At 38.2% G+C, this 26,293-nt stretch overlaps 1 protein-coding gene across 6 annotated transcripts in view; it reads right to left on the reverse strand.

The window, feature by feature from the left end:
* LOC138413865 (WAS protein family homolog 6-like) overlaps positions 1 to 26,293 on the reverse strand; it is an 89,162-nt gene that overhangs the window by 45,322 nt on the left and 17,547 nt on the right. For 4 of the 6 annotated variants that reach the window (XR_011246235.1, XR_011246237.1, XR_011246234.1 and 1 more), the window contains exons 2-3: positions 3,399 to 3,457; positions 2,546 to 2,622 (exon numbers count right to left, since the gene is read on the reverse strand). Coding sequence is in view for 2 of the 6 variants with exons in the window: in XM_069539991.1 (XP_069396092.1) it covers positions 2,616 to 2,622; positions 3,399 to 3,457 (66 nt within the window). In the remaining 4 variants the exon portion in view is untranslated. Of the gene's footprint in view, positions 1 to 244; positions 2,623 to 3,398; positions 3,458 to 13,964; positions 25,517 to 26,293 lie in introns of those variants that run through there. The other 2 variants (XM_069539991.1, XM_069539992.1) reach the window with 2 other exon arrangements.

A 26,293-nucleotide genomic window follows, 5' to 3' on the forward strand; every position in this document is an offset into this window, starting at 1 on the left:
AGAACAGGACAAAGAATCCAGCTTGGTCTGTAGACCTTACCATTTGGGAAGATGTCCTAATATAATCCCCTGAAAGGTCCTCAGTGTCCGGCCATGAACACAGGTTTTGTTCAGGGTAACAGAATTCTGCTTCTTGAAGGGAACTTTCAGGCAAGGTGGTTAGAGCATCTCAAAGGGCAGAGAACAACTTCCTTTAGCCTGCAGAACAGGCAGTAAGATTTTTTTTTTTTTTTGGGGGGGCTTACTTAATATCTGTATTGGTGACAGAAGTTGGTGAGAAACTGCCTTCATTATAACCTGGCTGTTAGGGGGCGATCTGGGGGCAGGAGTGTGTTTGGGGTGGGTGGGCATTCAGTGGGTACTATTATCTACCAAGGGTTGTACACGAATACATTGCCTTAGGTCAGTTCACAACTGCCTCACCCCCAGTTCTATTATTTCCTCCTGCTTAAAACTCCTAAAATATATATGTACACTGGATCTTACTTGTGTCAATCTTTCATTTTTTCCCCATCTCCTTTATGCTGTATTCTAGCTTATTCCTGTCATTTCAAAAATTATCAAGTGTCTGAAATAGTAAATTTCTTCCCAGTGACACTAGAAGAGAGGCACCAAGAGGGCAGAAATTTGTTTTATTCATTGCTTTACCACCAGAACCTTACTGTGCCCTGCACATTAAGGAGGTGGTCACAATAATTTTTAAGCTAAGCCTGGATACTGTGAGAGCAAGACTGTAACTGACATTTCAGCTCTTTGTCACGGAAATCTTCCTTTCCCTCCACCTAGTCTTAGGTTCAGAAGCTGCTTTGCAGCCCCCAGGCTGCTGTGCAGAGCTCTGCGCCCCACTTCCTGAGGCTGCAGTGCCTTCTAGGGTCTTGGCTTCCTGCAGAGGTCTCAGTCCCACCTTCCCTGAATTGTCAGGTCATGTCTCACTGTTAAAAGTCCCAGAGTTCACTGGGGAGGCTCTTAGCCAAGATGATAACCCTGCAGGTCAGAGCCGCTTTCAGTGCCTCCGTTTACTACTTTGGCTTTGTTTTCTCTTCACTTTTGGCAATTGGTATTTCCTTTCTTTTCTTTTGCAGTCAGCTGCGTGTATATGTTATGTTTTATTTGGCATCTTTCTGAGTTTGGAGCTATGGGATGGTGGTGGTAGCAAGGTTTATGTTAATTCAGTCTGCCATGCCACCAAGATTCCTGGAAACAAACTATGTGAGAAGGTAAAACAATAAACCACCATTTGAAGCCACTGATTTGCAGTTTTCTATTACACTGCAGTAAAATTCAATCACTAATTGGTGCACTTTGAAAAGCAGAACAAATGAAGAAAACACAAACTGAGAGTTGGAAGAAAATGTTTATTTCATAAAAAGGTATGAAGGTAGAAAACCAATAAGAACAGGGAAAGGAGAACTTACAAGTGGGGGGTTTTGAGTCAACTGGGAAGTGATTTGGACAAAACTTTCACAGGCAACAGAGCTTCATATACCATAACCACTACACTGAAAGGCATCTAATAACCAGCCAATTTTATCTGTATCAGTAGTAATAAGAATAATTCTCTCTACACTTCCACCTTTTCTAAGGAAAATGTAATCAGTGAAGACCTAGTTGGCTTTAATGTTTTCAGTGTGTGTCTCGAGTTATCAAAAATTAACTGTAGGAGAGTAAGATGAAGTAGAGACCTGCATTTTTGTGTTGAGGAAATATTAACCTTTAATTGTGCAACTTAATTCTTGGGTATGCCTTTGCTGTTTTTGTTTATTCTTCCCTACAACATTAGCATGATGGAAGTATAATTACTTGGTCACCACTTAACATTTCAGTTCTGTTTTTCAACATGTAACCAAGGGTACAATTAATTTAAACACTTTTAACAGTAAACAATTGTGTACATGATAAAATAAGTTGGCTTTTTTCAAACTTAAAGGGTATATATAGTATCAACTGAAACTAACTCCATTCAAGAAATAATTGAGTGTCTTCTATTAAGCAGGCATAGCGCTGGTACTGCATGAATATTACCTCCTATTAATCATTCTAAGAACTTTAGAAAAGACTTGTGAAACCAGAGCACTACCAGAGGACTAACTGTAACCCTTCACATCCTATGGTCTATTCTTCTTGCTATTACAAGTAACATGAAGTACTCCCACTTTGTAGAGCCAGAGAGACAAAATCACTGATCACTGTCATATGGCTAGAAAGTAGCAGATGCTATAACATGAACCCAAGGCCTTGATTCCAAGATCAACTCTTTTATACTGCCATTATGATGCCTTTATACAATTCTTTAGTGGACAGTTTTCTCCACCTGGCAGTCATTTTCTTACTTTAATTTTTTATAACGAAAACACTGTGAAGGAGCAAAGTAAAAAACTGATTTAATCCTTGGCAGTACAGTGGCAATTAAATAGCTGTTAAAAAAAGTGTTTTGAGAACATGCCCAGGATTTCTGAGAACATTTCTACTGGACACCTTTGCTCCAAGCTTATCTTCCATTGAGAGAGGGAGGAGACCGTATTTAAAAACAAGAATAGGGACTTACCTAGTGGCCCAGTGGTTAAGAGTCTGCACTCCCAATGGAGGGGGCCCAGGTTCGACCCCTGGTCCGGGAACTAGATCCTGCATGCCGCAATTAAAAAAAAAAAAAAATTCAATTAAAAATAAAAGAAAAACAAGAATAAAATTTTCTTCTTTCAACAAAATTTATAATGTCAGACACTGAATTTATGAAGATAAACTTGTTTCTGTCTTCAAGGGGCTCATAATTTAAGAGGAGAAATACACATGTAAATAAATTAGTGATAATTTTAGTACCAGTGATAGTGCTAAACTAGAAGATAGTAAAAGACATATTTATGACACAAAGATAAGAACCCTCCCTCCCTTTTACCTGGAAGGTCCAAGATCCAGGTAATATTAAGACATTTGAACTGAGTTTTGAAGAGTGAGTTATCTCCTGAGGGCTTAGTATGTGCCAGATAGTGTGCTAAGTGATTATCTGGATTATCTAATTGAATTATCACTGCAATTTAGGAGATAGGTAACCCCATTTTACAGATGAATCCAGGTGGTTTGACCTAGAACTCAATCTGCTAAATATTGTGAGCTACTGACATACGCAAACACACAATAAAACAGATCACTGGAGTCACAGAGATAAAGGGACTTATAAAACTGTAATGTTATCATTTACATACAAGGCATATGAAGTGAGTATGCTTCAGGAATTAGCCAAAGGTCACATAATAAAGATAGAGATAATCTCTTATCCTCTCAAGGGCCTGTCCATTGTATGATCACATTTCCCTGAAAATGTTATTCTCTTCCTGCTTTTCCCTTTAACTCCTTCAAACTCTCCATCACCGAAAGCCACCTCAAACCACATGCCAACTTACCAAAGGGCGAGGTCATTAAATGAGTGCAGCGCAAGGACACACGGTTTGATAGTGTTAGCCTGTATTTAAAACAAAATATTTACCGTAAATGTCAGTGTTTTATAAGCAATGATCTGAAAAGATTGAGAAACAAGTAAAACAGGTTTGCCAGCTTTTATGAACACTGCTTCTTACATACTCAACCTATTACATACGAAAACAAATACAAGGCATGAATTCAAATCCCAGATATCCTGAAAACTTCAGAAAAGACTTGTACTCTGGTCTACCCAGAGCTCTACCTACAACTGTACAGTACACATTCCTGTATGGCATGGCTACATCAAGTTTTCTAAGCACTTGGATTAGTTTTCCTAATGTCAGCCCTCGGAGCCTTCTACCTGCCCTGTCTGAGCTGCCTGGGATCTGTTCAATCATTTTTTTAAACATAAGTAAACAGTACAAACTTTTCATTGTTTAGTTTGAAACGAAAACTTTAAATGCTTGTGTGGAAACAAAAAGCTGAAATAACTTCCTTAGGGTCATAATAAAACTCTATCATTCTTATTATATGTGCAGTTTTTAAAATATACTTTAAAGGTTCAAGGTGGACGACTATTAAGACTTCGGAAAAAAAAAAACAACAAAGACTGACTGGAATTCTAATGTAGATGACTCTGCTCATGGCTAGTGCGCATGAGCACAGTAAACCTGTTGTGGTTTAGGTTCAACATACAGATGGAGAGAATGGATATGCAACATTCTCGGTACTACTGCGTTTATTTCCCACCTTAAAGTGAAGACCCAATTATAAATTCTATTGATTCTACAATAATAACAATATGAAAATTGACAGGAGTCAAAGAATATCAGCAAACTTATTAATAAGAAAATGACAAAAGTGAGCATTTATTTGGTAGCACAGCATACACTGGTTCTGAAAGGTATGAAAATTAGAATCACACATTTAATCACACGCCTTTAAAAAATTATAGATGTTCCTTTCTAGATTGACTGTATATTTGAGAGTAGATCTCTCCCATGCATTTATTTCTTTAATCTCCACAAATGCCTGAGACCCACAGCCTGCATATATGAACCACTTATGGTACTCAGGACACTTGCTCTGAGGTCAGGGATCTCCATCACTTTAACTGCTCTGTGATTATAAGCAACTTAACTTTCCTGAGCCCCAGTTTCCTGAACTGTAAAGTATACTAAGAACACTTACCCTAAACCTAAAGGGCTGCTGCAAGGGTTAGATGAGAACATTACAAAAGTAATAAGTACCTGTACCGTAACAGGTGTTCCATATACACGGTGGTATTTATGAATACTCAGACAGTAATAATGACAGATGTATTAAAATGAGTGACAAACTCAGGGGAACACCCAAGGTCTAAGGACTGTCAATGCGAAGATGAAGAACTGATAGAACAGACTTTCCTTTTTATATGAGTTTTATGATTTAAAAAAATTGATCAGAATAAATGTCTTAAAATAAATCTTTGGGTAACTAAAAATAAAATTTGAAATGATGAGGGCTCCTTAATTGAGGTTCCAGGGTTCCTTAGTTGTGGCTCGCCAGCTTCCTAGTTGTGGCACACGGGCTTCTTAGCTGCAGCATGCATGTGGGATCTAGTTCCCTGACCAGGGATCGAACCTGGGCCCCTGCATGGGGAGCACAGAGTCTCATCCACTGCACCACCAGGGAAGTCCCCAGCATAATGTATTTATAACAATGAGTGTGGAATGGGCCTTCCTAAGACAACAAAACCCAGAAGTTACCAAAAATTACATAATGATTTAAAATAAAGTTTTAAAAAACACATGACAGATTAGGAGGAAGTATCTGCAACACATTTAATAACTTAGAAAGAAAAAAATCTAAAATACATACAGTTCCTAAAGAACAATAAGAACAAATTAACAAACCACAAGAAATATGGGCAAAGGACATGAACATACAATCAAAAAAATAAAAATGAAAGAAAGAAAACCAATGAAAATGTGAAGATATTAGCTTCACTCTTAGACAAGGGAATGAAAATAAAAACAGATACTTCTTTGCAACCATCAGATCAGCAAAAATGAACAAGAATGGTAATGCTTTGGGGCAAGGATGTGAGGAAACAGGCACTCTCTTACATGGCTAGCGAAAGTATAAACTGGCACAGACTCCTTGGAGAATAATTTTGCAGTATCTGTAAGTATTTTAAATAGACATGTTCCTTGACACAGCAATTATACCTTTACAAATGGTTTTGTAGAAATAATCACACAAAATATGAATCAAAATATTCTGTATTTTGCAAGACTGCCTAAAACAGTGAAATACTGGAGCAACCTATGGTTCCACCAATAGGGAAAAGTACATTATGGTATATCTATATATGGAACTAAAAAAAAAACATGTGATGCATAGATATGGAAAGTTCTCCAATGCATGAAAAAAAGTATAAGATATATATACAGTATGATTTCAAGGTATTATAAATCCCACCCATATCACCAAGGTATATGTGTGTAAAAACACAACAAGAGCTTGGAAGGATCACCACTGTTAATAATTCAGAGTGTAAGAAAAAGGCAGGCCGTGGTATGTGAATGTGGAGAGAATATTTTTATATACTCTTCACGTTTACTCTAAATATTACAGAATGAATGACCACACATTTAGAAAGTTATCTCAAGGGACTTCCCTGGTTGTCCAGTGGGTAAGACTCTGCGCTCCCAATGCAGGGGGCCCGAGTTCGATCCCTGGTCAGGGAACTAGATCCCACATGCGGGCCGCAACTAAGAGTCTGCACGTCACAACTAAGAAGTCCGCACGCCAAAACTAAGACCCGGTGTGGCCAAAATAAATAAATAAATAATGAATTAATAAATATTTTTTATAAAGGAGTTATTGTTAACTTAAAAAAAAAGTTATATGAAAATTAAGGATTTGCCAGTACCCAGTTCCCAAACTCTGTTTCTCATTCATATTCATACCTTTACTTGAAAATAACCCAGTATTCTGGTCAACATGGAATCTTTTTGTGCTACTGACTATATTACTACATAATTTTAAACAACAATTATTAAATATAAACAGGACACCCAAAACAAAAATTTTCAGAGATAACCTACAGTATAAGGAAAATTTATGTCAAAATTAAGACAACTGTATACCTTTAGCGACCTTTTATACTTTTTCAATCAAAGAAACTCTGCAAAAACCCTTATTTTCCCAGGGAATTTTAACTCCTATAAAACTTGCATGAAGAACAAGTAGCAAAGAAACTTTCTCAAACTACTTTTAAAAAACAAAACAAATAGCCCAAACCCTGTTTTTAAATATTTTTAGACAGTAGGACAAATACTAAACACATAGCTTAACAGTCTTTAAAGAATCACGTTGAAATAAGCAAGGAAAAGGTCAGAACTTTTAAGCCAGTTATAATTGTACCTGGTTAGTCCCAAGACAGACAGTTAAGTGACTGAACAGGTTCTACTGCTAAGACTTTGATTCCCGGAACAGTTTTACTCAGCCTCACAGGAATAATGTGTATTAAATTATACAGACACCCTTGGGATGTGTTCTTTTCCATAATATTAAAGGAAGTTAAGGCTAATGTTAATGGTAGAACTGCTTTTTTAAAAAACTGAAATGAACAGAACTAAAAGGTAAACTCATGTGTATCAGATTCCCCATTTTAACTGACATTTTTCAATTACTGAAGCCAAAGGACACATTTGTTTGGAACCATAAAATCCTACTATTGGGAACTGATGAAATGAAAAAGATATAATGAAACAGGAAGAAGTTAAATAATTTATGCCAAATGCATAACAAATAATTATGAGGAGAGATATCAAATCTTCAAACTTGATAGAAAATAGTTGGAGTTTAATTTCAGAACATATTTAAATATTATTGAAAAATCCAACTTTATATTATGTGCTCTATCAATCAATTAAATAAAAAATGACAATTGGAAAATAACGGGGGAAAATGGGGATATTTTAACATTTAACCAGATTCTGTAACATTTAAAACTGATAAGCACATGTTCATCAGAAAAAAATTTCTTTTACATTTCTAATAAATGTATGGTTTTTAAAGAAATCAAGGCATGTATTTTCTAAAGGGTGGGAGACAGCTCAGTATAACAGAATAATTTACTGTATTAACTAAAAGAAGATAAAGTGAAAAAATATTTTTCACTTAACTATAACTCAACTTTCATGTGGAGCTTCTTCTAAGTGATAACAGGTGAGGCAAAGCTGAGAGCCCAAATGATCAAAGACCCCATAATATAATCAGCAAAGTATATATACTTTATATACTTATAAAGATATAAGTATATCTTTATACTTTATAAGTATATCTTATATACTTATAATATAAGTATTATATTATCTTATATATCTTACTTATATATAAAGTATATCTTATATACTAAGTATATCTTTATACTTATATATAAAGATATAGATACAGGGCTATTAAACAAAAGAAAAAAGCAATACAGTAAAAAACACTATAAATTAGGAATTTAACCTATAGGCCATCTGGGAGCCTAAACCACATGCTATGCTAAATATTTTTTCATATTGGAGAATATGAAAGAAAAATTTTATATTTTGTTCACTGAGGTTCAAAGGTAAACTGATGGGGAACTCTTACACATGCTTAATATGAAAAAATATATTTCATAAAACTACCCTTAGATTATATGATGCTTCCATAATGCACTGCAATATTTCTCCTGAAGTATTATAAATCAGAAAATAACCTAAGCACTTGACAAGTTTTAAATGAACATGTGGAACTCACCAAAATATACATTTTACATCCAAGTACATAACAGAACAGCTCCCACTTAATAAAAAGAAAAATTTAAAACTTTAGTATATTGGACAAATAGAATACAATTAGAAAGACAGCACTCACCTATTCAAGAACAAGTCTCCCTGCCTTGACTTCACATTTTTTATTTAATTGTGAATTTTTCATAACACATAGACATCTTCCAGAGGAGAAGCAGCAAACATGAATTCTAATTCTGGATTTAGGCACAGGTAAGAGTTTATGGATACTTGCCAAGCTGCTAGAAAGAATAATACGTACTTCTTGAGTCATTTTGATTTTGTGGTTGTTGTTTGCTTTGTGTTTTACCTGTACTGAATGTGGATGTGTCACCAAAAAAAGAAAAGTAGAGCTAATTTCATGGAGTTGAAAAACAAAGTTACAGAAAATTAATTTTAAGTAGAGCGTTTTTAATAAAAGCATGAAATATGAAAGTATAATTGAAATCAAACAATTCATACCTAGAACTAGTTATCAGGTATTAGCTTGTCTTTATTTACAACTGTATGGCAGAACTATACTCTGAGAAAAAAGGACGACAAACACATGTTTAAAATAATAATAGTAGTAATAACAATAATAATAGCTACCGTTTTTCAGGAGCTTAGTATGTACCAGGACTTATTCTAACACTTTACTGGTATTAACTCATTTATAATATTAATCCGTTTAATCTCATAACAATCCTATTAGGTAGGTACTCTTATAATCCCAATTTAGCAGACAGAAGAAACAGAGAGAGTAATAACTTCCCCCAAATAACCTAGCTAGTAAGTGGCAGTACCAGGATATGAGTTCAAGAAGCTGGGCTTCAAAACTCTACCACTAAATTACAGTGATTTCAAAGATTCAAACCATTTCCATTAAATCAGAAAGTGGGTATCATCTTTATTGCTAAAATAAAAATGAGTTAGATCTACTTTAAACATAACAGCAATTATTTACTCAACACCTAAAATATGCTATGTACTATTATTAGGCATTATAGCTGGCATTAACAACAGCTAGCATGTTAGCATTTATCAGGACTTAACGTGACAGGAACTGACAAATGAACGACTTTGCATTCATCACAGAGGTCGATCCTTACAACAATCCTGTGAAGTGGATACCATACCTATTTTACAGATGAAAAACACCAAGGTGTGAAACAGCGCCATTCCCTCCTCCAAATCACATACCAAATTGACTGGCAGAGCCCAGATGGCTACAAGTGTCTAATATCAGAGCCCTTGCTTGTCAGAGCACACCGAAAGGGCTACAAATGTGATGTCACCGACCAAACAAGACATTCTTTTGCCCCAAACCCCAGAGTCTTATGTCATGTTAGAGATACAATAACACAACTGAAAAGATATGACAGTAATTAAAATTTATAGTTATTACATTTAAAAAGAAATCAAGCCTCTACTATTTTTGCCAAATCCTGTATCAATGTTAATGGCTGATATTCCAAGTCAGCTGAAGTAAACATCCACCTCCCAGCCGATCCATGTATTACAGCTGAGTGTAGGATGTTTACATGAACTGAAAACTTGGTTTAAAGCAGGACTTACAAAGATTGACATAAATGAGGCAAAAGTCAAATCAAAAAGTATTTTGAGACAAAGTTTAAACTCCAAGGGAAAAGGCAGAAGTGACATTCTTTTCACTGAAATAATTTATGGCAATGTAAGCAAACATCTTGTAAATGTTCCCAATCTAAATGTGGCTGATTTTACAGCCTCTCATCTTCCTATATCCCTCTCTTCAAAACAACTGAACTTGCATTTAGAGGAACCCGGCTGATGGCCTTGACGATGCATCAATCACCCATTCTTCCTCAGGAAGGAGATTCCTGTTTTGGGTAAAAGACAAAGTTAACAATACACCTCTGAGGAGCTCAAAGCTTAGCTGTAGCCTTCCTTTTCCTCATTTCCTTTCCCCCTCCTCGAGCCTCTCCCCATCTCCTCCCTCAACTCATAATTCAGTTAAGTTCGCCTCAGTAACATCTCTCCCATACTCTGATCTCAGTACACCTTCTACTGGCCCAAGTGTTGCTAAGTTGCCTCTCTGAAATCCCTCGTCTCTTTGCACTCCTCTGATTAAGAAAATATTACCACCGATACCTCTACGAAGCATATGTGGCCCGATCAGTGCTCTTGCACCAACGAAGAGGAAATCCTCAAATTTGTAAGTAAAATTAAATATTAAGAACCATTGCCAGCAAATTCTAAAAATCTCTGGAATTTCAGAGGCATTCCAGGACCTTCAGGAACCTCCCGTCTCTACCTGGCCTCTCTCGTCCTCTTCGGGCTACTTCCCCTGAAGCACCAGTTCTCAAGATTAAACACACACATTTTTTTTTTTTCTCTACAAGTATATTGTTTTCTTGTTTCAAGTATTCCACTGCAATACTATTTTTTCCTTCTGCTTTTCTTTGCAAATCAAATAGGTTTTGTGGGCTAGACAATTAATATGATGCTTTCTCTGGGAGAACAATGGGTCTCAGGTTTCCAACAAACCTTTTTCAAAACAAACTTTTGGATTACTACATGTTTTTAAGTTGGGGATTTTATGCGTATTTTTCTTCAGTCGCTAACTGGGCATAATACCGAACAGGGAAAAGAATGTAAGATGAGCTCCGTGCTTCTGAAAGCCTGGACCCAGGACAGCAGCATCAGCAGCTCTTGGGAATCTAGGAAAAACAATGCACGTTCTCAAGCATCACCTCAGACCTACTGAATGATAAGCTCTGGCAAGGCCCAGCAATCTGTATTTTAATTAATAACCCCTCCAAGTAATTTTGATACATGCTAATATTTGAAAACCAGTGGATTCAAGATTAAATTGTTTCACCAAATATGCTGGAAAGCCAGAGCAAAGATAGCAGTGAACATCAAACTGTTAGAAAGTCTGTCATATGCTACAGATTGGGGGGCGGCGGGGAGGAGGGGAAGGCAATGTCAAAACACCCATCACATGTCCACCCATAATGAACCAGGCTGGGGAAACTGTGGCAGAGACAGCCTGAAAAAGCATAATTTTGAAAAGTAATTAAGTTCAGACTGATACTCAAACTTGAAATTTTTTTTTCCCTGAACACACACAGCAAATAGAGGCACATTCGCTCAGTGAATAAAGTTTTAACCAGAGGAACCGAAGGGGCCACAGTCAGAGCCCTCTGCATGCAATGAGGACTGCACGCTGGGATCCAAAGCTCACCGCCCACTTCCGGGTCACCCACCCCACGCCACCTCTGGCTCTGCGTAAAAGGGACTCAGGCATCAAGACCAATGAAGATCCGTCCAACAATGTAATTTTAACCAAGAATATTTGTACATGAGCATATCTAATTGGAAATGAACTTGAAGACAATTCTGTAGTTGTCTGCTTAAAAAAGTAACCCCTGAGGAATCGCAAATCAAATGCTAAGGAAAAAACCTGTCATTTTCAGAAAACAGTAGTCAGTAACCAAAAATGTTTTACTTTCAGTATTAACTAGATCAAAATATCTTCTTAGTAAAGAATTCCTGAGGTTTCTAAGACCTGTCAATAAAGACCACACTCGTCTTCCTCAATACTAAGTTAAAGCATGGAGAAATAAGCTGTTACAGGTTCACTGGCAAACACTAATTCTCTAACATTTTAAAGCATTTGTTCTGTATAGTCAATTGCTAAATTTGCAGGCCACTGGGAAGTTTGTGGTTCTTCCAAATTAAAACATCAAGAAGTCATCTGCAAATGACTAAAAGGTTGTACTGAAGCAAGGGCATCCAGAATTAAAGCTGACATGGTCTGTGATTCACCTCATTAGGGCAGAATAACATGGAACAAATGTTACGTAACATAGATTGTACATTAATCCTGAGTATCCAGGGATGAGTGGACGGCTGTGCAGAGTGTCACAGCTTTGTGCAGGACACCCACCCTTCTTTTAGCATAGATCTGGGCTATCATTTTAAAAAGTCTTTCAAATTCAGCTAGGCAAATTATTAAACTAGGCAGCTTCTATCTACCTTACTGAATTTCAAAGCTATGTAACAAAATTTTTTGTAGGAAACAATGTCACCTTGTCTAACAAAATAACCCTATTACCAGAGGACTCTTTCTGCCTTTCCAGGGAGCACTCCCTGGGCTCTTAGAGCAAATGGCCCTGTTTGCTGCTATCTGGAACCCAAGGCCTCCAATGTGCTAAATCAGAGGGTCAACTCTTAATAAAGCACGTTTATTAAGATTTGAGTATGAAGGGATACTTGCTGCATGCTAATCACCAAGCTTGAAAATTATACTTCAATTTGCAAAGCTACCTGTGTCTGAAGCAACTACCTACGCCACCTCCCTCCACTCTGGCCACGTAAGTCTTGTAAACTAGCATAAAGGAGCATTTAAGAATCAGTGCTGCAGCACGAATACATCTGGGCAGCTACATTTTATATATCTGTATAAAAGATATAAGCAAATAGTAGACACTGCTGCAACAAAACAAAATTGTCAGTGGGGTCCCATACAGGCAAGGTGCTCTACTGGACACAGATGGCAGGAAAACTGGTAATTATAAAGATATAATGTCCTCACCCTCAGAAAGCTTATGATCTAATCAAGGAAGATATGCATGTAAAAAAATCAGCAAGAACTTTACCTTTTAGTTTAATTATGCACTGAACCTAACACAGTAAGATGTTTAGCAGTTTAATATTAATACATGATAAAAATACCAAAGCTTTATTGAAGAGAAAGATTTCAATAAAATAGAAATGTTTCCCAGTGTCTAAAAGACAAACAGAGATAAGAAAACAAAATTTCAAAACTCAGAAAAAGAGCTGTTGTAAAATTATGCGTTATCAATAGTCTGCCCTGAATGTCACCTGTGAGAAAAGCCCTGTATTGCTCAGCACTGTGAGGGAACACAAAAAATAGATACAGTGCACCTGCTCACAAGGCATCAACATTCTAATGAGGAAGAGAAAAGGCAAGTGATAACCTGAAAATACTCAGGAAAATATACTCAATAATGTAAGACAAACATAACCAATGGTGAATGTTGTAAACAGGCTCAGTGGTTTGAAGTCCTGCAAGTGTTTAGAGGACAGTTCTGACTAGGAGCTGTGACATCATTCCGGGTGGAGAACAGGAAGTTGGGGGGGGGGGCAGGGGGCTGAGAGGCCAGAGACGAAGTTTGTACACTTCTTCACGACAGAAAAAGCTGAAATGTCTTGGTTGTGTACTGCTGAGCGGTAGGGTGGGGTGGTGGTGATAAATGTACTCTCAATAATGTCTCCAGAATTTCTAAAGGAGGAAATCAGTCTTCTGAACTGTTGGGAAGTTAAACTCTAGCCTACTTGGAAAGGCAATAAAGAATGAAAGTTCACTGCCAGGGCAAAAACAGAAATAAGAACCCATAGTGGAAAAAAAAATTTTTTTAACTAAATTCTCTAAGGCCCAGCAGCAGCAGCATCTTAAGTCTGGGAAGCTCAGATGGTATCTGCTACAGGATATCCTGTTCTTAGGACAGCATCCCACACTAAACTCTCGCATAAAACATGCATTCTCACAGAGAGCAGTAATGAAGAAACCTAAAGATTCCCGGTGTTTTTCCACACATTTTATAGCCTCCCCTGTTCTACTTCTTAGATATAACTATCCTGAAACGATGTCTGTGAAGAGCCGGTAGCAGCAAACATCTGACTGAAAGCTTAGCTATGTCTTACAGCTTCCAGTCGGGGATGTTTACAACAACAGACTTTCTGGACAACAAATTAACAGAAGGAATAAACACAAATGTTGCCAGTCACCATCTTTATCTGATGATTGATAGGCTTTTTAGTCCTGAACGCTATCTGTGACATCTTGGACAAAAATGATAAAGTTGATGCTATTCATTGGCAAGAGAGAAGCAGTTTATCAACAGCAATTTTTTCCTAAATAAATTACAAAAGACAATATGCATTATGAAGTTGTCTTGGCAAATATGTAACATTAAAGATTTTACCCAGTTATCCTCCAAGATACGTTGTCTCTTTGCTACATGCAAAAATGAGGTTTTCTCTCCCTAAACCCAGAGTTTCAGAATTAATAATAAACACCACACTAGAATGACAACCCTAATGATCAGACTGACCATGCATCTGCCTGAAACAGTCCCAATTTATGACTGTTGCCCTGATATTATCATTAAAAGCGACTCTCTTCATTAACAAAAGTGTCCTAATTTAGATTGCTAATACAGTGGGTTTTACTGGTAGCGGATCTAAACCAAGTTAAGTGTCTAATATTTTCTTCCCCTGTCCCCAGCTGATTTAGGTTAGGGATGTGCAATCCATGGAAATGAACAAAGCAAAGTAGATAATAAGTAAACAAACTCATGACCTTGGCTTTGTTTATAAAACAATAATACACTGAAACCATTTTGTTTCCCACACCACTTTCCTGAAAGAGAGACGGAAGACTAGGTGAAATGTAAAAACTCTGCACTCCACGGAAACCAAGATCTGCTTTAATCTAAAGCATGTGAAATTCCTGTCTCTTGAAAAAACCAATTAAAACAATTAGAGTCTACAATTTTCAATGATTTCCAAGAAATGAACACACACACCCCCCCCCCCCCGCAGGATAACTACTGAACACGCCAATATACACAATTTTGAGAGGCTACTAATTTTCTAATATTAATTAATTTCTTTGAGAAACTATGGAGTAAGTAATTTCAGTCATTGATATTTACCGTGTGATAATATTTAAAGTTGCTTTCTGAAAAAAAAATTTTTTGGTTTAAATGTCATAAATAACTCTACCCATCACAGAAATAATGCTGGAAATAATGAGGAAAGTGCATGTGGTCTCTATGGATACAAGATGACCTTCATTGTTTCTGAAGACAAATACCTTAAAAACAAAAAAACAAAAAAAAACCCCAGTGGCTACTTCCAACGAAGGCTATTCAAGCTGTTCTACAATTGAAAATTTCCAGATTTAAATTAGGAAACAATAGTTATTTCATGCCTAGGTGGCACGTGATACTTGACTAATTAGGATGCTGCACATTATGTTGCAATAAACCAGTGATTACAACTCTCTCCTTCAAACAATATCCCCCTTCTGTTCTCAGTTTAATATTTTTTAAAGGTTGATCAAATGACAGAAATGTTTATCAGAGCTACTATATTTAACTCACACATAATTCTGTAATACATAGAATCTTTTTTTCAGGGTTATTAGGGAATTTTGTCAAATGTTATACATTTGCTTATGATGTATTACTTTTTTAAAAAAAATGCTGGTTTTGGGCTTCCCTGGTGGCGCAGTGGTTGAGAATCTGCCTGCCAATGGAGGGGAAACGGGTTCGAGCCCTGGTCTGGGAGGATCCCGCATATCACGGAGCAACTGGGCCCGTGAGCCACAACTACTGAGCCTGCGTGTTTGGAGCCTGTGCTCCGCAACAAGAGAGACTGCAATAGTGAGAGGCTCGCGCACCGTGATGAAGAGTGGCCCCCGCTTGCCGCAGCTAGAGAAAGCCCTCGCACAGAAACGAAGACCCAACACAGCCATAAATAAATAAATTAATTAATTTTTTTAAAATGCTGGTTTTTATTTACTTTATTATTTAAATTTATTTTTGGCTGCGTTGGGGCTTCGTTGCTGTGTGCGGGCTTTCTCTAGTTGTGGCGAGCAGGGGCTACTCTTCATTGAGGTGCGCGGGCTTCTCACTGCGGTGGCTTCTCTTGCTGCAGAGCACGGGCTCTTGGCGCGCGGGCTTCAGTAGTTGCAGCACATGGGCCCAGTAGTTGAGGCACTCGGGCCCTAGAGCACACAGGCTTCAGTAGTTGTGGTGCATGGGCTCAGCAGTTGTGGCGTGTGGGCTCTAGGGCACATGGGCTTCAGTAGTTGTGGCCCGCGGGCTCTAGAGCGCAGGCTTAGTAGTTGTGGTGCACGGGCTTTGTTGCTCTGCGGTATGTGGGATCTTCCTGGACCAGGGCTCGAACCCGTGTGCCCTGCATTGGCAGGCGGATTCTTAACCACTGCACCACCAGGGAAGTCCACTTATGATGTATTCTTGAAGACGGTTGAAAATTAAATGTACAGAAGTTGAATAATTTAATGTATTGTAAGAAAACCCATTATGAAATACATTCTATAATTAAAAAGTATCTTCTAGACACAAACTATAATATATAATCTATATTTCATAAATGTTCTTTTTGTCCTTTTATTCATCATCAGAAACAGAGTAAGCAGGTCAAATCTAATGAAGGTATAGCTGAGGCTAAAGATTAACAATTTTTGGTGTGCTTAATGATTTCCGTATTTGTTACAAATGTATGACATACTTGAGAGCTACCATTCTTACTACTAGTGTTAGCACTTTACTTTTCCCTTTACAAATTTTTATAAGAACGGGCAAAACACACATTAGATTAATACAAACAATCTGCTGTTCAGACAGACATGGGTATGAACTGTTGGCTGGCATAGTGCTACTGTGCAGAAACTGGAAATGTTTGCCAAATCAATCTGTCAATGATAGTTTTGAGTACCCACATATAATGTATGCCAGGCCACATTGTGCCACAGATTCTGTCATACCATAGATCCCACAAGTACAATGCTGAAAACGAGTTAGATACCTAATACATTCCCTTCAATGTGACAACCCATAATGAAGACATTATTCCTCAAAAGTACAGCTGACATTTGAACAACAGTTTGAACTGCTCGGATGCACTTATATGCAGATTTCTTCCAGTACATACATACATACAGCACTACAAGATCTGCAGTTGGCTGAATCTGCACATACGGAAGCATGGGTGTGGAGGACTGGCTATGGGACCTGAGCATCTGCAGATTTTGGAGTCTGTGGTGGGTCCTGGCACAAATGCCCCATAGATACCGAGAGGCAACTGTATTATTATAAGGAAGATTTCCTGGGTACGGGAACTTGTACTAGACTACGTAAGAAAATAGTTAAGAAATACCATTTTGTAACTTAAGATAAACATGCTGGAAAAAAATAACTTCTCAGTTGGCCTAGTTTTTGCATCCTCTAAGAGAAATCTAAGGCAGGGAAGCTGCTTGGACTAGTAGCAGAGAGGTTATATGCCCCAAGTCTTAAGGGAAGCAGGGTGGGACTGGGAAAAAAAAGCTGGCAAAAGGCAAGAATTCACAGACCAATAATAAAGGTTATGGAGCAGAAAACGCCCACATTGAAAGAAAAAAAAAACCCAGATACCCCAAAAGATATTCTATTCTCTTTTTCAACCTATTCAATAATACTGATCATCCTCTATATGCTTCATGTTAAAAAAAAAAAAAAGCAGAGATTAAAAAAAGGAAAAGAAGATGATAAAATGATATTTAAATTAATAAACTCAATCCATTTGAAAAATTTATAAAGTGATGAGGTGCTTAGGATAGACAGATGAAAACAACATGCTTCCTGTTCTTTGAGGCTTATTTATAATTTACTCATTATTACCAATTGCCATATGTAACAGAGGCTTGAACGTGTTTTCATAGTTTCTCAAGTTAGCTTTATAACTAGTTCTAAGGTTAGCAGTAGAACAGGCATTAATTCTACCCTACAGATGAGGAAGAAGGTACAAATTGGAGAAGCGATTTGAGCAAAAGCTCAGCCGTTGACTATGAACCACTATCCAGGAACCACCTACATGGTGACTACCTCTGAGGACAGATAAGCCTGGCGAACTGAAATACCTGAAAACAGTCAATGAGGTGATGAAGATGAAAGCGCTGAAAAGCAGTGCTCAGTTGTAAAGTACATGATAATCATCGCCATGACATCTTATGCCCGCAGAGCATGTTCACACCTTTCATATGGATTTTCATAGTGATAATTCTGAGAAGCAGGCAAGGTGGGTACTATTATCCCTACTACACCCAGCTTAAATCAGTTCTGCTATAATAATGAATATGTGTTCTCCGGAAGTAACGACCCGTATCAGATACTTTATGTGATATTCAAATTAATAATCAAATGAAAGTTTACCTAAAAAACTTACTATAATATATGTGTGTATATACAGTGTGTATGTGCATGTGTGTGTATACATATATATGAATGTGTATAAATGACTTGTTTTTAATTCGACTGTTTTTTGTTGTTTTTTGTTTTAACTTTCCCCCCATTTCTGTCATCTCTAACGGGATCAGCTGTTTTTTGTGCTGCATGATCACAGCTCAGACACACAAACATCCTTTGGGATGGTTAGTGCTTAGGCTCTCAGCAGAGAAGCAGTTCCTTTTCCTCACAAATCTGAATAAAACACCATCACACTCACACTGGACATGGCTTGACCCCAAACCAGCAGCCTTGGCTCTACCTATGAAACTGTTAGAAAAGCAATTCTCAGGCTTCTACCCCAAACCTAATGGATCAGGAATTAGGGGGAACGAGACCCAGAAATCACTGTTTTATAAGGCCTCCAGGTAATTCTGATGCACAATAAATTCTTTTAACCACTGATCTAGGTTTTTACCATAGTTCCAGTAACACGCCTAAAACCCACTGACAGAAGAGCTCTCTGTTAGGGTGACCACTAGCCCTGCATTAGGGTTTGTCTGGGACTGAAAGGGACTATCAGTTTTGAAACCAGGACAGTCCTGGGCAAACAAGGACTAACTGGTCACCCTAATCGCCATTACAGATCAAAAATGAAAAAACTATTCACTTAAAATGGAGCATTGATATTATGGACGAAATGCATGTTGCCTTTTGGGTAGAGAGAGGAGGTTATATTAAAACCCCAGGAAGTGTTAATGGATAATTTAGTTTACCATTTCAGTGTAATTATGCATTTTCTCCATTAATGCTCGGAACAAAGGAAGTGTAGCTTTCCACGATAGGGGTACCATACAGCTACATATAAGCACTGATTTGTTATGTACTTACTGAAAAAAGCTTGCCCAGGAATGCTTCAAACCTGAAGGGAGGTAGGGGAGGGCAGCGTTCTGGATAAAATGATCAAACCCTATTTATTAAACTATAGGGTAATCAGCAATTTGTATTTTTAAATTAAAAAAAAGTTTTTTGCCACACCGCATGGCATGTGGGATCTTAGTGCCCTGACAAGGGATCGAACCCGTGCCCCCGCCACTGGAAGCCTGGACTCCTAATCAGTGGACCACCAGGGAATTCCCTGTATTGTTTTAAATAAAATTCTCTGACCACAGTCAAAACTGATAGTGAGTTGAATGGCAGCCAGATTTTTAGATTCTCAAGATTTTTAGATATTTAAGAATCTTTTCAGATTCTTCAAATACTGCCCACTCAAAGTCCTAGGTCATAAACAGGGTAAAACTAGTCACCAGTGACACACAGCTGGCTGTGAGTGTTAAGACCACTTACATCAGGTAAGCTGAGCAGGTCTGTGGTCCCACAGCACTCAGGTAACTGAAAGGCAGATTCTCTTTTTTAAAAAAAATTATTTATTTATTTGCCTACGTCGGGGTCTTAGTTGCCACACGTGGGATCTTCGTTGTGGCATGTAAGGTCCTTCACTGTGGCACGCAGGCTCTTTGTTGCGGCACGCAGGCTCAGTAGTTGCAGCGCACGGATTTAGCTGCCCTGCGGCATGTGGGATCTTAGTTCCCTGACCAGGGACTGAACCCACATCCTCTGCACTGTAGGGCGGATTCTTAACCACTGGACCACCAGGGAAGTCCCAAGGCAGAGTCTCTTCAGCCAACAGGATGCAAGAGGCTCCAAACTCTTTTTTAGAGACTTAAACACCATGAACTGCACCCAAAACAAAACCGATAACTCACAGACCTAGAGTGCTCTCCATGATTCATATATACCGTAAGCCAAACTACAACCCTGAAAATTTCCCATAATCCTGGAGGGTAGCACCATATAAATGCATCACGATGATGCAATTCACATTTCAACAAGTGTACTTCATTTTCAAAATCCACACCTGGAAGGAAAACTGCCAACTTCAGCCTCAATGTACAAGCAAAAGGAGATTTCAACAAATAAGGATCTAAGAAACCCTAACTGTGAACCTTAGTGACACAGAGAATATACATCCACACACTTATATATTAGACATACCTCTACATGTGAAACCTTAAATGGATGTCTGCTTCTCACTATGTATGTCCTAATTTCAAAGCTGTTTTTTTTCTTGAATTTTATTTTAGTTTTTCAAAGCTGTTTTAATCTTCAGAAATTATCCATTTATATCTATTTAGTTTTACATACTGTTTTCAATTTTTCAGGCTTTTCTAGTAAGAAATCAACTTAATGCTTTACATGAGAAAAAGAATCCTTTTCTAAGGACAAGAGGTATAAATGACTCTCCTAGTTATTTATCTTCCATGAAGTCTGTTTACATTGTTTCCCTGACGTCACACCTGTTCAATCAAATCCTTGCACTTCCACTGAGGACCTGTTTTTGGCTGTGTAACTTTTAAGTTACTTAACTACTTAAGTAACTTAAGTAACTTAACTACTCAGAATCAGTGTCCCAATCTGTAAAATAAGAAAATCTTATAATGTGAAATTAAAAATAACCCTCACAGAGTGACTGTGAAGTTTAAATAAAATTATGTGAGTATAAAAGCATATTTGAAACAATAAAGCACTATATAGATGTTAACAGCGTTTACAGGTTTGTACCTACACTTTCTTGAAAACCTTCCCCCTGAAAGCATGAGTCTGCATCTGAAAGACCTGACAACCATGAGGGTCCTGGTTTGTGTGAATACAACAGAGTTCTACAGAATTCTCTTTGACGTGGCATTAACTGACCTGGGCAAAAAACAAAAACAAAGGAACATCAACAACTCTGGCCGCTTTCACACTAAACAGGCTATCTAGGCCCATCCATCAGTAATGATACAATGGCAGTAATGTTGGGTTGGCCAAAAAGTGCCCTCAGTTTTTAGGTAAAACCAAAAGACACATTTTTCATTTTCACCAAGACTTTATTCAACAACGTATTCACCCTTTTGTTCCACTACCTTCTGCCATTTTTCAGGCAATTTCATAATTCCAAGTTCCCAAAACTTTTTATCTTTTTGAGCAAAGAACTGTTCCAGGTGCCTTATACAGTCTCCCAGGAAACTGAAAATTTCTCCGTTAAGAGAATTTTGTAAAGACCGAAATAAATGGAAATCTGAAGGTGCAATGTCTGGTGAATACGGCAGATGAATCAGAACTTCCCTTCCCAGCCAAGCTGTAACAGTTTTTGCCTGGTCATCAAAGAACATGCGGTCTTGTGTTATCCTGATGGAAAAGTATGCATTTTCTGTTGACTAATTCTGGGCACTTTTCATCGAGTGCTGCTTTCAGTTGGTCTAACTGGGAACAGTACTTATTGGAATTAATCGTTTGGTTTTCTAAGAGGAGCTCAAAATAGAGGACTCCCTTCCAATTCCACCTTATACACAACATCACCTTCTTTGGATGAAGACCAGCCTTTGGTGTGGTTGGTGGTGGTTCATTTCGCTTGCCCACGATCTTTCCCGTTCCACATTATTGTACAGTATCCACATTTCATCCCCGTCACAGTTTGTTTTAAAAACGGAATGTTTTTGTTACTTTTAAGTAGAGAATCGCATGGGGAAATACAGTCAAGAAGGTTTTATTGGCTTAACTGATGTGGAACCCAAACATCAAAGCGATTCACATAACCAAGCTGGTGCAAATGATTTCCAACGCTTGATTTGGATATTTTGAGTATGTTGGCTACCTCCCGCTTGGTATAACGTTGCTTGTTCTCAATTAATGTCTCAATTTGATCACTATCAACTTCAACTGGTCTACCCGACTGTGGAGCATCGTCCAGTGAGAAATCTCCAGCATGAAACTTCACAAACCACCTTTGACACATTCGTTCAGTCAAGCACCTTCTCCACACACTACACAAATCTTTTTTTGCATCTTGGTTGTATTTTTACCTTTCCTCAAATAATAAAGCATAATGTGCCGAAAATGTTTTTTTCTTCCATCTTCAATATTAAAATGGTTACACAAAAATTCACCAATTTTGATAAGCCTTTTTTTTTGAAATGCACGCTGATATGATGGCTGTCACATACAATCTAACAAAATGGTTTTGAATGAAGTTAAAGACAACTAAGTGCTACTAGAGCCATCTTACGGAAAAAAACGAACGAACCTTTTGGCCGAGACAATACTATAAACACTACTCTTCGTTTTCACTTTAAAGTGAAGAAAGGTTTTAAAACCTAAAATTATAAAAGATAAACTTGGTTTTAATTACATAGTTCATGGACTGGTCAGCCCATGGCTAACTGGAATGCTACTAAATGGGAATATCAGCACAGAAGTAACAAACGTATCCAACGTAAGTGAAGACAGAGGAGGCTTCTACCAGAAGCTGGGAACCCCGGACTGACCTCCTGTGAGTCTACCCTCACTTCTGAGTAGCAGCACCTCCGGCTATGCTGCTCAGGCACCTGCATCATAAACTCTCCAGCAGCCCCACGGCCCCTCACCTACGTGGGCAGTGGGACGCTCTGAAGTGGGCAGCTGAAGTAGATATGCAGGTCGCAGAGCATCTTCTTGCCTGTGCTCAGCACACCACCAGTCATCAGGCAGAGACCTTAGATTCCAATTACTCTCAGTGGAGTCCTGGATGAGCCAGGCTCCATCTGGCCATCCCAAAGGTGGAAGGCACCCACCAATGCTTCTCAACAAACCTGTAACCTATGAGAGGCAAACCTAGGACCTGTTTTTGGGAAGCCCTGGCCTAGAATATTTATGGAATGAATAGCTATTTCAGACGCTGGTCTAGCTATGGGGGAAGTGGTGGATAAAATACCTGTTCTCATGGAGCTTACCACCTCTAGAGGAGGCTCCAAGGTTGAGTGCAGCATGTTAGGGATTTAGACAGTACTACAGGCAACGAGGAGCCAGAGAAGACTTTTAAGACACAAGATTAGATGCCTGTTTAAGAAAGATCAGACTGCTGCTGATATATGTGATCTAAAAGAGGGGAGGTGGGAAGAATAACTGGCTGTAAGACTGCTGCAACGGTCCAGACAGGTCACGAAGGCCTGCTTCATGATGCTGGGGATGATTTAAAAAAATAAATAAGTAAAAGGTACAGTAAAAGTAAAAACCTTCGAAGGGTCTTATAGCCTACACAACTGACGTGAATGGTTCACTGATAAATCCTGCATGCTTCTGCTTTTTCTTTTGAAATTTTTGGCTAAATCTCTGATTTCTTTTTTCTCTTAAAAGCAGAGAGAAAGATATAAATTCTAGGGAAAGATACTAGTTACCAAGATTCTAGTTCATTTTAGTCTGATTCTAGTTTTATAAAGGCTAGCACCTGAGTTGCTGGCTGTATCTTCTGGAAAGAGTAGTTTTAAATAGTATAGAAGGCATTAAAACTACAGAGGGAAAAAAACAGCCATCAGCTAATTAATGGAAGGAAGTACTACATGGGGACAGAACGATTTAAAATTCAAGTCAAGGCCAGTGAGCTCCTTGAGACGAAAAGTATGAGGATGAAATGATCAACTCCATTATAGGTTCAAAAGGAAGACAGCATGACAAACTAGTTAGAGGACAGAAGGAATAAACAGCAATACAATTATGATCATCCTCATTATATTCCAGACAAACCCCATGGACATGAAACCAAAAATGCTGAAGACTGGGAAGCAGAATTGTAGACACACCTAAGATGTAGGGAACTGAAAAGGGTACTCAAACAGCAGTCAATTTGACGCAACTAAAGTTGAGGCACTGAAGTCCAAGGGAAATTTGTATAATTTCTGACGAGAAAAATAATAAAAACTTCAACAACCCAGTGCTGCCATTCTCAGTTCAGAAAAAAAAAGCACCTCCACACTGTTAGAATGACGGGGAACAGCGATATAGCCGGCAAGCATTGGCACGCGTGTTTCTCTTCAATCTTTTGAAATGACTAGCATACACAGGATCGAGAGTCTTTCACTGTGACAAAGTGATCACGTGCATCCCTATTGATCCCCAATAATCATAATCCTATGAATGTCTAGAACGCCAACACCAGAGCATTCTTTTAAAATATTTTTTGGAATCATCTTCTGATAGTCTACTCTTAGGAAGGAAGTACTGGATAATAATTAAGAACCTGAGCTTTACAGTCAGAACTAGGCCAAGCATTTAACTTGGTGACTCTGAAAAAGTGACTTTACTCTTCTATGGCTACTTTCCCATCTGTAAAATGAGATTTTAAAATACCTATCTGGTAGGGTTATCGCGAGGGCTGAATACGATTATGTAACACTCATCAACGCTGAGCTCTGCGGCAGGTGTAAAGCTAGTAAGCAATAAATGGAAGGAGAAAAGGAGGGGAAAAGATTCACCTGCTCTTTGCAACTTTTCACACAGCTTTCCCCATTTTAAATTCTTTATATCTCATTTTTACAAATCCTGTTTATCCTTTAAGGCCCAGTTCAAATGCCAAACTCTCTATGAAAACTGGCCACTTAAAATGTATGATAGATATGCATCAATAATCAGAATAGCTAACACTTATCTAGTGTTCTAAGTGCTTCACACATATTAACTCATTTAATCCTCCTAGCGGCCCTGTTAGGTAGGTAGTATTATCCTCTTTTTGTAAATGAGTGTGAGACACAAAGCAGTCTGCCCAGAGCGACACAGGAGCTGGTGGACTGGGCTCTGAACCCCTCGCACAGCCTGGCTCCGGAGGCAGCTCTCACCTGTGCTACATGCCGCCGCTGTCAACCGAGAAGGATGAGTAATTACTGCAGAGACCTTCAGAGAGTTGACAGTTTTATATTTAGTATAGCTGGAGATGCTTTCTGTACAAGCTACGGATAGCTTATTCACCTTTCATTAAAAATACCCCTATAGCTCAGTTCCTCAATCTGCACAAAATAAAGGGGGGAAAACTGTTATTCACACACAGCTTGGTTTTACTGGTTTTTAGGTTGCTAACTTGAGTCCAATTTTCTCAGTGCACACTTCTAAAATTCTAGTTCCCTTCTCTTAAAAGGCCCAGGAGATGGATAACGGAGACCATAAAATGGAGATCATTTTACCGCCATACGACCCAGACGATAGAGAATGCCATATCACCTACTACATTAGACGGTCAAAACTGGTTGTCGGGCTTCCCTGGTGGCGCAGTAGTTGACAGTCCGCCTGCCGATGCAGGGGACGCGGGTTCGTGCCCCGGTCTGGGGGGATCCCACATGCCGCGCAGCGGCTGGGCCTGTGAGCCATGGCCGCTGAGCCTGCGCGTCCGGAGCCTGTGCTCCGCAACGGGAGAGGCCACAACAGTGAGAGGCCCGCTTACTGCAATAAAAATAAAAAATAAAAAAAATAAAATAAAATAAAACTGGTTGTCATCTGATAATTCTGTGCAAATAAAATATAGTCAATAGGAATTGATTATCTAATATCCTCAACAATGTATGCCATATTTCCAGGTTTTGATTTTATACACACACACACCCACACACACACACAAATACACACATAATGGCAGAGATACTCCTTGTAGATAAAAGATATTGATATTACTCTTCAAACTAAGGCAGGCTCAGGGGTATGAAATTGAGTTTTACAAAAAAAAAATACAAATATGAACATTCTTTGTATGGGAGACAAAATGTTAATATCTTCCCTTTTCAATCAAACTTTCTAACACAGAATCAGAGCAAGAATAAAACATACCTGACCAAGAGATAACGTTTGGCTTTTACAGAAAATTATAAGCTCTTGAAAGAGAAAGGCTTAAAAGGAAACTACTGTTTCTCCATAATTGTAGCAGTGCTACTTTATCTACCTGTTCTCTGAATGCATTTTTGGTGCCTTATTTTAAGATTGAAGACATGCTGTAAGATCACAATGAACTTCATATGCTAGTTTTCTTAGGAATGGCCACCCCCCCAACCCCAAAATAAAACGCAGTAAAAAGGCAAATAAGCCAAAATAAACAAGAAAAGTCATTGTTTCTCAGTTTCCTTTAAGAATTTTTCAAAAATTAAGAATAAAATCTGCATCATTTGAGAGGAGGACTATATCAGGTTCAACTATTCTTAAATTAGTCTCTAAATGGGTTTCTATTTA

The sequence above is a fragment of the Delphinus delphis genome, chromosome 17 (genome assembly GCF_949987515.2).
Source record: "Delphinus delphis chromosome 17, mDelDel1.2, whole genome shotgun sequence".
Classification (NCBI taxonomy): domain Eukaryota; kingdom Metazoa; phylum Chordata; class Mammalia; order Artiodactyla; family Delphinidae; genus Delphinus; species Delphinus delphis.